At 39.5% G+C, this 14,973-nt stretch overlaps 1 protein-coding gene across 1 annotated transcript; it reads left to right on the top strand.

The window, feature by feature from the left end:
- Positions 1-4,761: 4,761 nt before the first annotated feature.
- LOC118576635 (oocyte zinc finger protein XlCOF6-like) lies at positions 4,762-14,663 on the top strand. The gene is made up of 4 exons (XM_036176827.1): positions 4,762-5,296; positions 8,090-8,188; positions 11,038-11,164; positions 12,586-14,663. Exons 2-4 carry the CDS (start codon positions 8,159-8,161, stop codon positions 14,427-14,429), a joined length of 2,001 nt encoding a protein of 666 aa, XP_036032720.1. The 5' UTR covers positions 4,762-5,296; positions 8,090-8,158; the 3' UTR covers positions 14,430-14,663.
- Positions 14,664-14,973: the final 310 nt, after the last annotated feature.

Below are 14,973 nucleotides of genomic sequence, written 5' to 3'. Positions count from 1 at the left end.
CTCTCCACTTCTGGTAGCCTGTGGACAAGCCACAGAAATGTGTTTCTGCTGTTGCTGCTGCTAACTGGCCAGCACTCCTGCTATTGGGTCAAGCCAAGTGGAGCTTTACCCATGCCCCACCCCCACCACCACTTGAGAGACCCTTGGCTTGGGTTCCTTCATCTGTTCCTGCTCAAACCATGCTGCAGCCCAGAGGGGAACCTCTCTCCCACCCACCTGCACTGCTACTCTGTTCCCCAGTCTCCTACAGCACCGCCTCTGAGCTTCAATGCATTAACCATAAAAGGTTCCCAGAAAAACTTCTGTATCTTTCTTTCAGAAAGTCTATTTCCTATGTGCTAATGGAAATGTATGATTGATGTGGCCATGTATATTTCTTTCTAACTGACTTTGAAATACTTCACTTTATATGTTTCTTATCTTTTCAGTTTTTTTGTGTAAAAAATAAAGAAAAAACCCACATGACTATGGGGCATTCGCCATATTTAATAAGGGCTGTCATGTGGCCAGACGGATGCCATCTTTGCTAAGGTCAAAACAGACAGGTCATATGGCCTCACTACCATCTTTACTAAGTGTAGCATGGGTGGGGCACCTGGTGCTCAGGCTGTCTGTATGGAGGGAGGTCAGGGAATCATCTGCATTAGAGGATTGCTTGATCATGTGATAGGTGATTGGAAGGATCTATACTTGACTGATCTAGGGGGAGGTCTTTGCTCCACCCCTTGGCATTCCTATAATTACTCCTTTAGAAGAGGCAGAGGGGCTGATGGGTAATGACCCAAGCCCTTCCAAGGCTATCCTGTGTTTCTATCTGTTTCTCTCCCCTCTAGCCCTCAATCTAAATATTTCTCACTTCACCCTCCTCATGAATAATACCCTGCGGGGGTGGGGGGTGGGGGGTAGTAAGAGGTGGTCTCCCACAGTTGGTGCCAGGAGCAGGGACTTGGTGAAAGGAGGGTTGATGGCTGCCACAGGAAGTTTGGGAATGTCCCTCCCCATTATCCTCATATCTAAATAATTCAAAAGAGAGGCTTAAGGCAGGCACAGACTCAAACACATGCAACAGACAGAAGAGAAGGCACAGACTCAAACACATGCAACAGACAGAAGATAGAAGGCGCAGACTCAAACACATGCAACAGACAGAAGAGAAGGCGCAGACTCAAACACATGCAACAGACAGAAGATAGAAGGCACAGACTCAAACACATGCAACAGACAGAAAGAGATGGCGCAGACTCAAACACATGCAACAGACAGAAGATAGAAGGCACAGCGAGTATCAAGTAGAGAATTCAAATGTGGACTCGTAGTTAAATGACTCCAAGGGAAAAAATGCTTTCATTTCATTAGTTCAACCCAGGTACATTATTAACATCTAATGTGTTTAATCCATGCACATGTGCAGAATCTATTAGCTGGTGACATAACTTTTTTGCATATGGAAGGAGACAATAAAATGTACTACAATTTAGTAGGAATCAAGTCACATCATTGTATCTAGTGTAAACATTAGAAGGAATAATTCTTTTCCTGTTTCTAGTGTAAACATTAGAAGGAATTGTTGTTTTCTAGAAGTAGTTAGACGTTAAAGAACCATTGTGGAAAAGAGCGATTCTTTTCTGTGATTCATAGAGTTGTCTTTTCTGGGGAGTTTTATAACCCTTTGCATGACTTCAGTCACAAGACCATCCTGGCAAACCTGGAGCGTCTTGCATTATTGGGCAGTGCAAACACTACACAATAAATACTAAAGTTGCAGAGCTGTAATGCTTTCTTCAGAAAACATATAGGCTAGATCCATGGCTTTGGTATGAAGAGCTTGTTTTACCTAAAAACAACTTGTGTAACAACCAATAAATATGCCTTTGCATGACAGCTCAAGGGTCTCTCTCTCATGTTCATTTCTCTTCATTGGTTTTTGACTGACCAAGACTAACCAGAGCCATCTATGAATGTGAGTTTGGAGCCATGTGTTGGAAGATTCCACAGAGGACACAACTAAAGGTGGTGGCTCCTCTTCTCCTAAATTCTATCCATAGTTACAGTTGAGAGGTAAAGGGTGGGGCCTCTGTGAGCCTCTCCTCTTCCTAGACTGAATGTGGCAAGGGCTGGTGTTGAGTGAGGCCAGTGCAGGTAATTACTTCTGCTCTGGGTTACTGATTACAACAGCTTTGTGGAGTCTGGAGAATGTCATGTCATGTCTATTCCCCATCTTCCCCTTCTGATTTCCTCCCCTCCTGCTCTTCCTCAGTATTCCCAGAGCCATAGATGACATGGTGTAACTGACTTGTTTAGGGCTGTGGCCATACACATTGCTTATTTTCTGCATCTTGGACAGCCACAAGTTTCTACATTCATCACTGAGTTTTCAAAAGGGATTTTCTGTGCTTTATATAAATCCACATTTATTTAGTATGCTTTCCAGGAGAAAAGCTTATTTCTGTTAGTAAAACCACAATTTCACTATCTAGTGGTCAAGTCAGTATAGTGCAGAGTGAATTCATCACTAGGCTGTTAATGGGCTGAATGACCACTGACTTCCTGAGACTCCCATTTTTCAAAATCCTGAGTTCCTGAAATGTGTACCCCCAAGTCAGTATTGCAAACAATGTAATTCCAGATATCTGAGTTGCTAATAGTGGAGGTCTGTGAGGGAAGGATTATCATAGCTTTTTGCTCTCATTTTATTTACATAGTGATGGAAATGATTATCCAGGTTCCCAGGAACGCTCTCCAGAGTGAGTTACTGTGTTCAAAATTTAGAATGTTTAATATAAGAGAAGAACATGCTGGAATTTCACTTTTACTTTTAATTAGTGCTACTTGCATGGAGCACTTATTTTATTTTATTTTTTTGACTGAGCTATCAAGCTCCTCTACCTTGTCTTCAAGCCTGATATTCTGTTTCCTACCTTATCTCTGAGTTATTATTAGGCTTATTCTATTTTTCATTTCTTATTTCACTTCAGTTTGGGTTTTTTGTTTATGTATGTTTAACTATTTAATCAATTCATTCATATCCCACAGTGTCCTCATTTCCTACAGGCATTTGCTGGTGTTTTCTTGCCCATTTTGTTCCTATCAATTTTTTAGTTCATTCCCATGCTTTACATGTTTTTACCTCCTTGAACATGATTCATCTTTTTTAGTTCTATATATTGGATATCAGTTAAGTTGCTCTCCTTAGGGGCTACATGTACGCTTTATGATTTGAGACAAATGTTTTTATCCTAGTTTTAATTTGTTTTGGGAATGGGACTTGAGAATTATAACTTAGAGTGTTTGTTGTCTTTTGTTGAGAGTTTTTAACACAGGAGGCTGGTATCCCAAGAAGAGAAGTTAAGCAGGATAACTTGTATCTGATGGGGTCAGAACCCAGCGTGTGTTGGGGCGTGGGGTGTCAGATACTGGGTGCAGGGTCCTCCTAGGTGCAGTTCTGGTCCAGGCTGGCAGCAAGCATGTGGGGAGGCTGTGCAGAGCGGGTCCAGGGCAGCCTGACAGCTGGAGCTGTGTGGAAGGCGGCCTGAGACCCAGTGGGAGGGACGGGGCCCTGATTTGGCAGGCAGAACAGCCTGACCAGAGGGATTTAGGGGAAAAGAATCGTTGGGGGCGGGGAAGAATTGGGAAACTAAGAAAAAGAGCCACCTGTTGGCAGGTTTAGAGGAAACACGTAACCGGAAGCACGGTGTATTGGGCAGGGACAGGATGAGCTGCTCCAAAGAACCAGGGTAAAGGAACAGGAAATTCCACCCTTTTCTGAGTACTTGAGGAGCCCTGTGGTCCGGAACTGCACGAGGAAGACCCGGCCGGGTCCTCGGGACCTGAAACCTCCCGGAGCCGCAGTCTCCGCGCGGGCGGCCTGGGAAAGTCACAGTCACAGCGCAGTGGCGGGAACCGCAGCCCGGCGGCCCTGGAACCTCCCAGGTCAGAGGAGCTGCGGGGCTGGGACGCGGGAGGGAAGGACCGGGGTGCCCGCGGAGGTGCTCAGAAGGACACTGTCGGCTCCTGCCTCCCTTACCCTGGCGGTCGTGAAGGAGGCAGGTGGCAGCCTAAGTCATTCCACCACTATAAGCTGAGTGCGTCTTTGTGCGCCAGGCGCACCCTTCAAAAGTGTTCGTCCATCACAGCTCTCTCTAGCTTCCCCTCTTACCTGCTTTCTGTGGTCAGCCTAGGTCCTGTCCCTACTCCAAGACTGCTTTTTTTCTTTTGCTCATCCTCTTCCCGCAATAACCCAAACCCTAGACCTGTTGCACATGGCGTGCGCTCTTAGTGGACCACCAGGGCAGGGCCTCCAGAGGTACCCCGTTTTCCACCTCTTTATCCTTACATACACAACTTTTCAAATTCTATTGGTATCTTTCCGTGATCGGTAAGTTTGAGATCCCAGGAAATGAATGGGTCTTACCGTGGTTATTTTACACTTATCTTATGGTTGCCAGACAATCTGTCATAAAATAATTCTTAAAACAACTTAGTAGAGTATTTGCTTTGTGTATTGTTTGCTATTGTGACAGTTCCAAAGCTCCTGGAATTTAAATTTATCCGTCTTTTCTAACTCCCGTTTTACCACTTGCCTCTTCAAGAGAGTGGACTTTGACCCTGAGCCTAGGTATCCTAAGAGAGCTTTGTATATAATAACTTTGTGAGGAGCTGGGCAGTGGTGGCACACACGTGTAATCCCAGCACTCGGGAGGCAGAAGCAGGCGGATCTCTGTGAGTTCGAGGCCAGCCTGGGCTACAGAATGAGTTCCAGGAAGGGCAAAAAATAAACAAACAAATAAATAGTTGAGGAGCCAGTCGAGATAAGATTAAACAATATTTTATGAAGTCCCACACATTAAGCAAACCTTTTGCTCCCCATTAGTTTTCTATCTGAGATATATGCAGTCTAGGATATAATTACAGCATTCAGAAATGTGTCTTTATATGCTGTGTTCTTATGTCACATCTTTGGTCCAGGCAATCCCCAAATAAATAGTGTGAGACTATATCAGGCCACACACAGTACTTTGTATAGTTATCACACTCCTTATAGATGGAATCAAAATTATAGAATGCATCTTTTGAATAATTTTGATCACTCACCTGTATCAGGAAAATGTCTCATTGGTTGAAGAAAAGCACTCTACCCATGCACACGTGTCCAAACTGTCCTTTTTTATTCCTGAATTTGTTGACATTCAGCGCTGTGACTGTGGACTTCTTGTGGGAGGAGTGGGAATGTCTAGACCCTGCTCACAGGGGTTCTGCACAGATCTGTTGGAGAAGTGCAGCAGTCTGGATTCTGATGGTGAGTATGGTTTTCTTGCGTCTCCCTTGCTCCTCCTCAGGTTCCTGAGAAAACTATTCTGCATGTGTGAGCTGTGTGTGAATGAGTCTCACATCTCACAGAGTAAAGTGACATCCTCAGAGAGAGAAGTTTTTCTTGGCATTTTCTCTCTCTTTATGTTTATTCTTTTGGCAGGTGTTAGCATCTTTTGTTTTTGTTCCATGAAAAGTTGTAGGTGATTTCTGAAGAACTCTTTCTCCTGTGCCGGTCTCATGGCTCAGTGAGTCCTGCTCACCTGTGAAGCAGAACAAAGAGCCCTGGATGGTGAAGAGAAACCTGCAGTGACTCTGCAGAGTCCTGGGTGTAGAGGGAAAGCTGGCTTTGTAGGATGACTTTCTATCATTTCCTTCCTTTGTGTCTTATGCAACATTCTTTTTGTGGTATTATTACAAGGGTTTTCTGAAGGAAAGGAGATTTCTTTTCTGACTCTGTCAAGTTCTCAGATACTGATAGAGGAAACGTCTTACATCAATTTCAGCACTGCTTGATGCCTTTTCTAGTTTTATCCCTTAGCAGGTTGAGTTTTTTACTTGTTTCCAGGAGTTTGTCCTTTTCTTCTTCAATTCTGATTTTTTTGTGTATGACTTTCCACACTACTCCATAAGGTAACTCTGATGCCATTGGGATACACTGTAATATCCTTTTCTTCTTTTTCTTTTCTTTTCTTTTCTTTTTGAAGCTGAGGATCGAACCCAGGGCCTTGTGCTTGCTAGGCAAGCACTCTACCACTGAACTAAATCCCCAACCCACAATATCCTTGTTTTCAGCCCTAGTTCTATTACTTGGGAGACTCATTATTTTAATTTGGATTAGGTGAAAAATGCTTTGTTCATCCATCCTTCTGTCAAGTCACAGAAACAAGTCTGTTTCCTTGACTCATTGAGTTGTTGTCTGGGCTCTATTTCATTAATTTCTACACAACTTTTTAATATCTTTCTATGTACTATTTCAGATGGAATTCTTTCTTACACTTTTAAGCTCTCAGCTACATTATTATGGACAAATATTCTATGTTTTTTCTTTTAATATGTAGGACCATACTGTCTTTGTCCTTGTGCCTCTGTATCATGATGTATGATAAGGTTTTTTTGTGATGCCCTCAGTAATATTATATTTAAGGAAAATTTTGATTTTGATATTTGTGATTTTCCTGTGTCCATATGACCGTTTCTATATCTACTTTTGTGGAAAATATCAAACTTTGGTGATCAGATTGCATCAATTTTGCTGGTTGCTCTGTATAATGTAACCCTGTGCAGGACAGTTTTATGTCTCTTGACAAAAGTTATCAGAGAGGAATGAGCCCCAGTTGAGAAAATGCCTTCATAAGGTCTGGCATCATTCTCAATTAGGGATTGATGGGAGAGGACCCAGCTGATTGGGGTTGGTGGGCTGGTGGCCCTTGATTGCATAAGAAAGCAGGCTGAGCAAGGATTGGGACACAAGCCAGTAAGCAGTACTTCTACATGGCTTCTGCATCGGCACTTGACTCCAGGTGTGGCTTGTTTATGTTCCTGTCCTGAATTCCTTCAATGCTGAACAGTAACATTGAAATGTGGACCAAACTCTACCCTGCCTAAATTGCCCTTTGGTCATGAAGTTTCATTGCAGCAATAGAAACCCTAGCTAGGACAAACCATATACTCCATTTCATTCATCAGTGTGCACAGAAGTCCATTTCTATGTGTACCATTACTTATTTTTTTCCTGAGTGCTTTTAAAGTTTCTTCATAGAAGAAATTCCACTTAGTGTTTTTCCTAGATCTTTTGGAAGCAACCTGAATGGGATTAAATTTCTATATTACTTTTCAAATTGTCATTATTAATAAGTAGAGAAAGTGATTTTGTGTGTAAGTTATGTACTTTTCAATAATATGTGAAGCACTTGGCAAATATAAGATTTTCCTGTGGTGACCCTGGAAAGTTTTTGCGTGTGATCACATCATCATTAAAAAGGAATTTGGTGCCTTTCCTGTTTCTCACTATTCTTCTTTCTTATTCAGTTTTTTTCTGGCTTATATGTCTCTAGATTCAACAAGCCTGGAGAGCACATGTTTTCTTCCTCTCCTTTTAAATTTTCCTGCTAATCTTGTTCATTTTTTTCTCTGCACTGGACTGTTGTCCTCAGTGTAATACAGCTGTTATTTACTGTGCTCAACTGTGTTCCATTTCTTCCTGTTTCCTTTAGGAGTTTCTTATAAAATCTCTCAAAGTTTGTCTTATGACATATCTGTTTCTACTAGTATTTTCACATAGTGGGGCTTTTTTTTTATTCATGGATTGTTTTTTAATATTTTTATAGGTAAAATTAGGGGTAGTAATTTACTTCCTTCTAGTTGTAAGTGGTAGTTTGCTGGATTGTGTGTGGAAAATACTCTGGTATACCCCAGCTCTCCTATTCATTTATTCTTTTTGTAAAATACTTAATTTTCTTGGTTGTCATGGCTAATTTCTCTCTGATTTTCTATGTATACTTTGTCTCTAATTATGATTTGCAGTGCAGCTTAAGTGGATGTCCTTTGTCATTTTTTAATGTTCTTCATATGCTCTTTATGAATTTTAAGAGCCCATGTTTCTGGGTGCAATGATAAGATTCATAGTCATTTTCTGTCACCATTGTAAATATATCCTTCCCTGCTCTCCTGTCTTTGACAAGATTTCTGGTATCATTTCTGTTTTGGAGTCTTTTTATGTGGTTTGGCATTGACTTAACAGACTTGTATTAATTTTAGCTTTGTGTTTTTGATACCTCAGTGTGAAATTTCAATAAGAATTCCAGTCATTGTTTCTGACAGATAAACTCAGAGAAGAGTAACAAGAAAAATGAATGCTTCTGTGACTAATGATCCCCAGGTAAGTGTCATGTCCACATTCATCTGAAAATTGTTTTTATTATTGAAACCCTTCAAATATTTAATTCTCTACCACTGGCAATAATATTCAAAGAGTTTATTTTGCCATATTTATTGGGTTTTCTTCTCTTATGTTGAAGATTAAGTCTTTAAATCTTTCACCTATATAGCAGAGACTTGTCCCCTTATATTTTCACTTGATTTTATACTCTGAGGCCATGGATTTCCATGGACTTAACACTTGAAGTTCTAAAAGATAATCTAATGTAAATGATGTTCAAAGAAATATATTGATGGCCATTTTTTACATAGGATGGACTTGTGTCCTGTTATGTTAGTGAGGAAGGATGATCTCATGTGTTACATTGTTTGCATTTCTGGAATGGTCAGTTTTCCAGAAACAGGCTTATGAACATGAGCAGGCCAATACATGGACCTTTTCAATGACATCACTAAGCAACTTACAGAAAAGTAGAATTAGATGTATTGTCTTGAACCCTAATAGTAAAGTTATGTGTGACTTGCTTTTATCAGAAAATTGATGTGTCTCTGAGAAGATAAATGTTGCAGTATTCTGGTCTCTCTTTTGCCATATTAAGTCACACATTGATGATTGTTGTACTGACACCTGAAATGTATTTGTTTCAGGGGAGATTCTGTTCAATGTTCACTGGTTAGCTCTCTTCAGAAAATTCTTATTTTCTCTTCACATGTTGGTACATTTTTTCAGAAGAGGCATAAGCACTACTCTCTCCACCTTTGTATGGCATCATGTGGAATATATTAGTAAGAATGTTCTAGAGTATTTACTTGGTGCTACACATAAGCCATCAATTTTCAAGCACAAATAAATGTCCCTCTTAATTACTTTACTTTCTCCTTTTCTTTTGGAGAAAGAAGGCTCTCTCCTCTCTCCTGCCTAAGTTTTTCTCTCCCTGAAGGTTTGTATTACACAGGGCCAAGTTCTGAAGAATTGTGTAAATGTTTCTATTTCTTTACAATAATTTTTTATTTGAGTATTTGAGGATTTATATACATAGTTTTACATATACTGCATAATGCAGTATGCTCTTAGATCTGTGATGTCAGCACCAAACCCTTGGTACTGAAGTCAGGAACTGTAGTTAGTTGTCATGGGTGTAGAGATTAGATTAGGTTTCTCTGCAGATACCGCAAAGGCCTTTTACCTCTAAGCCATGTCTTTAAGCTCTGGGTTTACATTTCTGGTACATACATGTAACAGCATATAACCATGTATATTCTAGTTTTGAGAAATGAAGGAAAAATCACAGATGATACTTATCTATGCTAGAACCCAGTTAGATGAATGAGCTCAAATACTAAGGAAAAAATAAGGTTGAAATTAAGAGATAATATTCCATTGAGTCAATCACATGAGTAATAATATATTCAAAATTAGTGAAGGTAGACTATTTCTATTTAATATATTTGTTTTGATAAAAGAAAGTGTTTCTACTTCATCTGAATGCACTGTCACAGATGACATTTGTTTACACATATATCTCTAATTATACTATAGTGAAACACTATGGAATTCATGAAATTGTTATTATCAGTATTGTTTGTTTCAACATTTACAAAAATTTAAATGACATTAATGTTGTCTAATTATGATTTTTCTCTTTACTTCATGGTTGTAAATATTTCTCAAAAAATATCTTCCTAAAGAATTTGATTCTATGTGTTATGTGGGAATATTGGATGTAAGCAATGATTTTACACTCCTTACTCTCAAGGAAAAACTGACTTTTAATTCACCTATGAATTATGCATTCCATATTCTACCTCTTTTTTCTAGAAAGGTTGCGGCATTTTACTCAGGCTTCTGGATCTCAAGTGGGCATTTCAGGGTAGAGTCAGGTGAATCCAGCTTCAGACAGGGTTAATCTAGTGTCCCTTTTGAAGCAATGTCAACAGTTGTATAATTTTGAAGTATTATAACTTTATCTCTGAGATGTGACATTGGGATTCTGTTTGATATCAATAAATATTTCATATAGGTACATTTCTGCATCTTGACCTCAAATGTGGATGTTATATTCCCTAAAAGTTTGCTGATTTGTCATGCTGATTTCACAGAGATAGACAGTACAATAAAGCCAATATTTCAGAAAGTATCTTTGTTAAAATTAAGGTGCAATTTCATTTTATGAATTTCCATATATTTGCCTGAAAGTATGTGTGTGTACTATGCATGACTCCTGTCCATAAGGTTCATCAGTGAGCATTGGATCTCATGGATATGAGATTAAATTCTGTTTTGTAGTGCCACGAGTATGCGGGGAACCTAAATACATTTTCATGGACTTTAAGACATGATGGACTGTAGATTGGAGACAAATTTTTCAAACACACTGATTGTGGCAAATCTTTGATCTGCTACTCAGGTCTTAGAAACACATCAGAAAATTCATGGAAGAGAAGGACCTAGTGAATGGAGCCAATGTAGTAATTCCTTCTATACATTGTTTCTAAAAGAGTAGCAATGCAGCACTTGTAGAAAACTCATGCCCTTTAAACATTGTCATGCTTCATGTATATCACAAAAGTGTTTCTAATTCTTTAGGTCTCTTTTACCTAAGAAATCATTTGTCACCAGGCGGTAGTGGCACACGCCTGTAATCCCAGCACTTGGGAGGCAGAGGCAGGTGGATCTCTGGGAGTTTGAGGCCAGCCTGGTCTCCAGAGCTAGTCCAGGACAGACTCCAAAGCTACGGAGAAACCCTGTCTCAAATAAGCAAAAATAATAATAATTAATAATAATAATAATAATAATAATGAAATCATTTGTCAAGCAATACATGGTAAATAGGTAATTTTCCATGGCAGGATCTGTTATCATTCAGGGATGTGGCTGTTGATATCTCCCAGGAAGAATGGGAATGTCTAGACTGTGCTCAGAGAGCTTTGTACATGGATGTGATGCTGGAGAATTACAACAATCTACTCTTTGTGGGTAAGAAATCTCTTCTTGTCGAGTTTCTGATTCATCCATTTTAGTTACCTACTTTGTGTATATGTAAACTCCCTGTACCTAGAAAATCCCAGAAATGAGGAGAATTTTTGTTACCACATAACTTTTTAATGGTGCTTCATTTACATTTTTCTGTGTTCTCTGGAAGAGTAACCAATGCTATATTCTCCATGATCTTTCAGCCCTCTTATCTAATGTGTAATGAAAATTTGAAAGTTCAAAGAGTATTGAGTATTAAGAGCAAGGAAATATATAGCAGTACTCACAATAATTAGAATATATTAATTTTGCTACTGTATTAAACTGTTTACCTATATCTGGTTATAAACAGTGGAAGAGGTTTTAGAGAAAGATGTGTTGGTTTTGAGAATGTTGTATTTATTTTTGCGATGTAGTTTCCATGTCTACTACTGGCACAGCATGATTTTAATATGGAGGCTGAAGCAGTAGGACATGGTGAGTGCCCTGCCAACCTGGGTTATATTGTGAGTTCCTAGGTGACCAAATCTGTACTGTGTGCTGTGTCTCAAAAACATAAGAAATGTTCTTTATATGATCCTTCACAGAGCTTCTTTCTGGAAGTTCTTTACTGCTCAAACCTATTTGTCTTACCAGCTGCAAGTTGCAGTGTTTAGATAAGAATGAGAAGGCTGCATGGCTCTGACCGAGGTCCTCTACATATGTATGACAGTTGTTTAGTTTGGCTGTTTGTGAGACTCCTAGAATACGATCAGGGCCTTTCCCTAATTCCTTGGCTTCATATTGGAAACTGTTCCTCAGAGTGGGCTGCTTCACCCAGACGTAATACAAAGGGAGGAGCTTAGTCCTACCTAAACTTGATTGCCATGCTCTGTTGACACCCATGGGAGGCGTGTACATTTCAGACCAGAAAAAGACAGGGAGAAAGGGGAGGTGGGGAGAGGGAACATGAGAAGAGGAGGGAGGGGAAACTGCAGGTAAGATGTCAAATAAATGAAAACATTTAATAAAAAGGAAAAAATGAGAAGGCTATTAATGTTCCTGTGCTTATAGATCAGATTGGCATTATTATGAGCATCCATTCAATGACTGAAACAGAAAAGTCCGTTGTTAAGAGCCATGAACCCCCGGGCAGTGGTGGCGCATGACTCCAATCCCAGTACTCGGGAGGCAGAGGCAGGCGGATCTCTGAGTTTTAGGTCAGCCTCGACTATAGAGGGGTTCCGGGAAAGGTGGAAATCTACACAGAGATACCCTGTCTCAAAAATCAAAAACAGGAAAAAAAAAAAAAAAGCCATGTACCTGAAAGTTACTAGTTTATCTGTCATCGAAAACTGAGCAAACATCAGTTATTCAATCTAATACTCATATATTAATTACTATTATATTAATTACTATTATCCATAATTGCACTAATTTTTCAGAGAACCATCGCATATGTAGTAAATACGAGAAGGTCTGGCATCAAGTCAGAAAGCATTTGATCCACGATCATGAAAACATCAAAGAGAAGTCTTATAAATGTAATGAGCTTGGCAAAGTGATTCGTGAATCCAGCCAGTGTAGACCTTGTGACACAAGTGATCCTGCAGAAAATAACAAGTACAGAGTTGGTAACCACAGAGATGCCTCTGTTGAAGCCTTAACCCTCAACAGACACAAAAGTGGGAATGCTGGAGAAGAACCTTGCAAATATACAGACTGTGTAAACTGTTTACATTTGTGTTCCATCACTAGCCAAAATCAAAGAAATCACACAGGAAAGGGAGAACACAAAAATATGGAGTATGATACATCTTTTGACTCTAATACAGAAATCATCCTGAAACAAACTGAGAGTGGGAAGAAATCATACCAATGCAGAAAATGTGGAAAATGCCTCAAGACTCACTCAAGCCTCATTAGACATCAGAGAGCCCATCCTAGAGAGAAACCCTATATATGTATAAAATGTAGTAAACGCTTTCAGTATTTTTCACAACTCAAAGTACATTACATAATCCATGTTAGAGATAAACCCTATAAATGTACAGAATGTGGTAAGTGCTTTTGTCACATATCACACTTTAGAAGACATTACAGGATCCACATTGGAGAGAAACCTAACAAATGTAGTGAATATGAAAAATCCTTCTCCCAGAAAGACAATGTTAGAATACACCAGAGATTTGATACAGGAGAGAAACCTTCCAAATATAGTGAAAGTGAGAAATCCTTTGCTACAAAAGACCATCTTGGATTACTTCAGAGAACCCACACAGGAGGGAAACCTTACAAACGTAGTAAATGTGACAAATGCTTTACCACAAAAGGCTATCTTAGAACTCATCAGAGAAACCACACAGAAGAGGATCCTTGCAATTGTAGTGAATGTGACAAATCCTTTACATGTGGCTCCTCTCTTAGAATACATCAGAGAATCTACAGAGGAGAGACTTACAAATGTATTGAATGTGACAAATTCTTCACCACAGAAAGCCGTCTTACAACACATCAGATGATCTACACAGGAGAGAAACCTTACAAATGTAGCGAATGTGATAAATCTTTTAACAGAGAAGGCAATGTTAGAACTCATCAGAGACATCATACAGGAGAGAAACTTTACAAATGTGAATGTGACAAATCCTTTTTGAGTGGTTCTGGTCTTAGAAAACATCTCAAAACTCATACAGGTGAGATGCCTTACAAATGTGAATGTGACAAATCTTTTACCCAGAAAGGCAGTTTTAAAATGCTTCAGAGAATTCGTACCGGAGAGAAAACTTACAAATGTAATGAATGCAAGAAATCCTTTACCCAGAAGTGGTATCTTAAAACTCATCACAGAATTCATACAGGAGAGAAACCTTACAAATGCAGTGAATGTGACAAATCTTTTACCCAGAAAGGCAGTCTTAAAAAACATCAGAGAATTCATACAGGAGAGAAACCTTACAAATGTAGTGAATGTGAGAAATCCTTTACCGAGAAAGGCAGTCTTAAAACACATCAGAGAATTCATACAGGAGAAAAACCTTACAAATGTAGTGAATGTGAGAAATCCTTTATACAGGGCTCACATCTTAGAAATCATCTGAAATCTCATACAGGTGAAAAGCCCTACAAATGTAGTAACTGTGACAAATCCTTTACCCAGAAAGACAGTCTTAAAACACATCAGAGAATTCATACAGGAGAGAAACCTTACAAATGCATTGAATGTGACAAATCTTTTACCCAGAAAGTCAGTCTTAAAATACATCATCAGAGAATTCATACAGGATAGAAACCTTACAAATGTAGTGAATGTGACAAATCTTTTACCTTTTGCTCAATTCTGAGAAAACATCTGAAAACTCATACAGGTGAGAAACATTACATAATGTAGTTAATGCTAGAAATTCTTTACAAAGAAAGAGAATTTGGAACTCAGAATACATATATTTGAGAAACTTTAGAAATGTGACAAACATGAGAATTTTTTTCCTTTTTTAAATTTTATAATTAATTTAATTTTACATATTAGCCATGGATTTCCTTGTCCTCCGTTCCCCCTCCCCCCAATACACCCCCCATTCCCATATCCTCCAGGGCAAGTACTCCCCTGGAGATTCCACTCAGCCTGGTAGATTCAGTCGAGGCAGGTCAAGTCCCCTCCTCCCTTTACTCAGGCTGAGCATAGTGCCCCAGCATAGGCCCCAGGCTCCAAAAAGCCAGCTCATGCATTAAGGACAGGTCCAGGTCCCACTTCCTGGGGGCCTCCCAAACAGTTCAATCTAAACAACTATCTCACTTATCCAGAGGGCCTGATCCAGTTCCATGGGGGCTCC

The sequence above is a fragment of the Onychomys torridus genome, unplaced genomic scaffold, assembly GCF_903995425.1.
Source record: "Onychomys torridus unplaced genomic scaffold, mOncTor1.1, whole genome shotgun sequence".
NCBI classification, from domain to species: Eukaryota; Metazoa; Chordata; class Mammalia; order Rodentia; family Cricetidae; genus Onychomys; species Onychomys torridus.
The sequence above is the reverse complement of the archived record's forward strand: the minus strand, read 5'-3'. Positions and strand labels throughout refer to the sequence as shown.

Excerpts from the sequence above, each read along its gene's own strand:
- LOC118576635 (XM_036176827.1), top strand. The coding sequence starts at position 8,159 with ATGAATGCTTCTGTGACTAATGATCCCCAG. Across the intron at positions 8,189-11,037 it reads CTGTGACTAATGATCCCCAG|GATCTGTTATCATTCAGGGA; the intron begins GTAAGTGTCATG and ends TTTCCATGGCAG. Across the intron at positions 11,165-12,585 it reads CAACAATCTACTCTTTGTGG|AGAACCATCGCATATGTAGT; the intron begins GTAAGAAATCTC and ends CTAATTTTTCAG.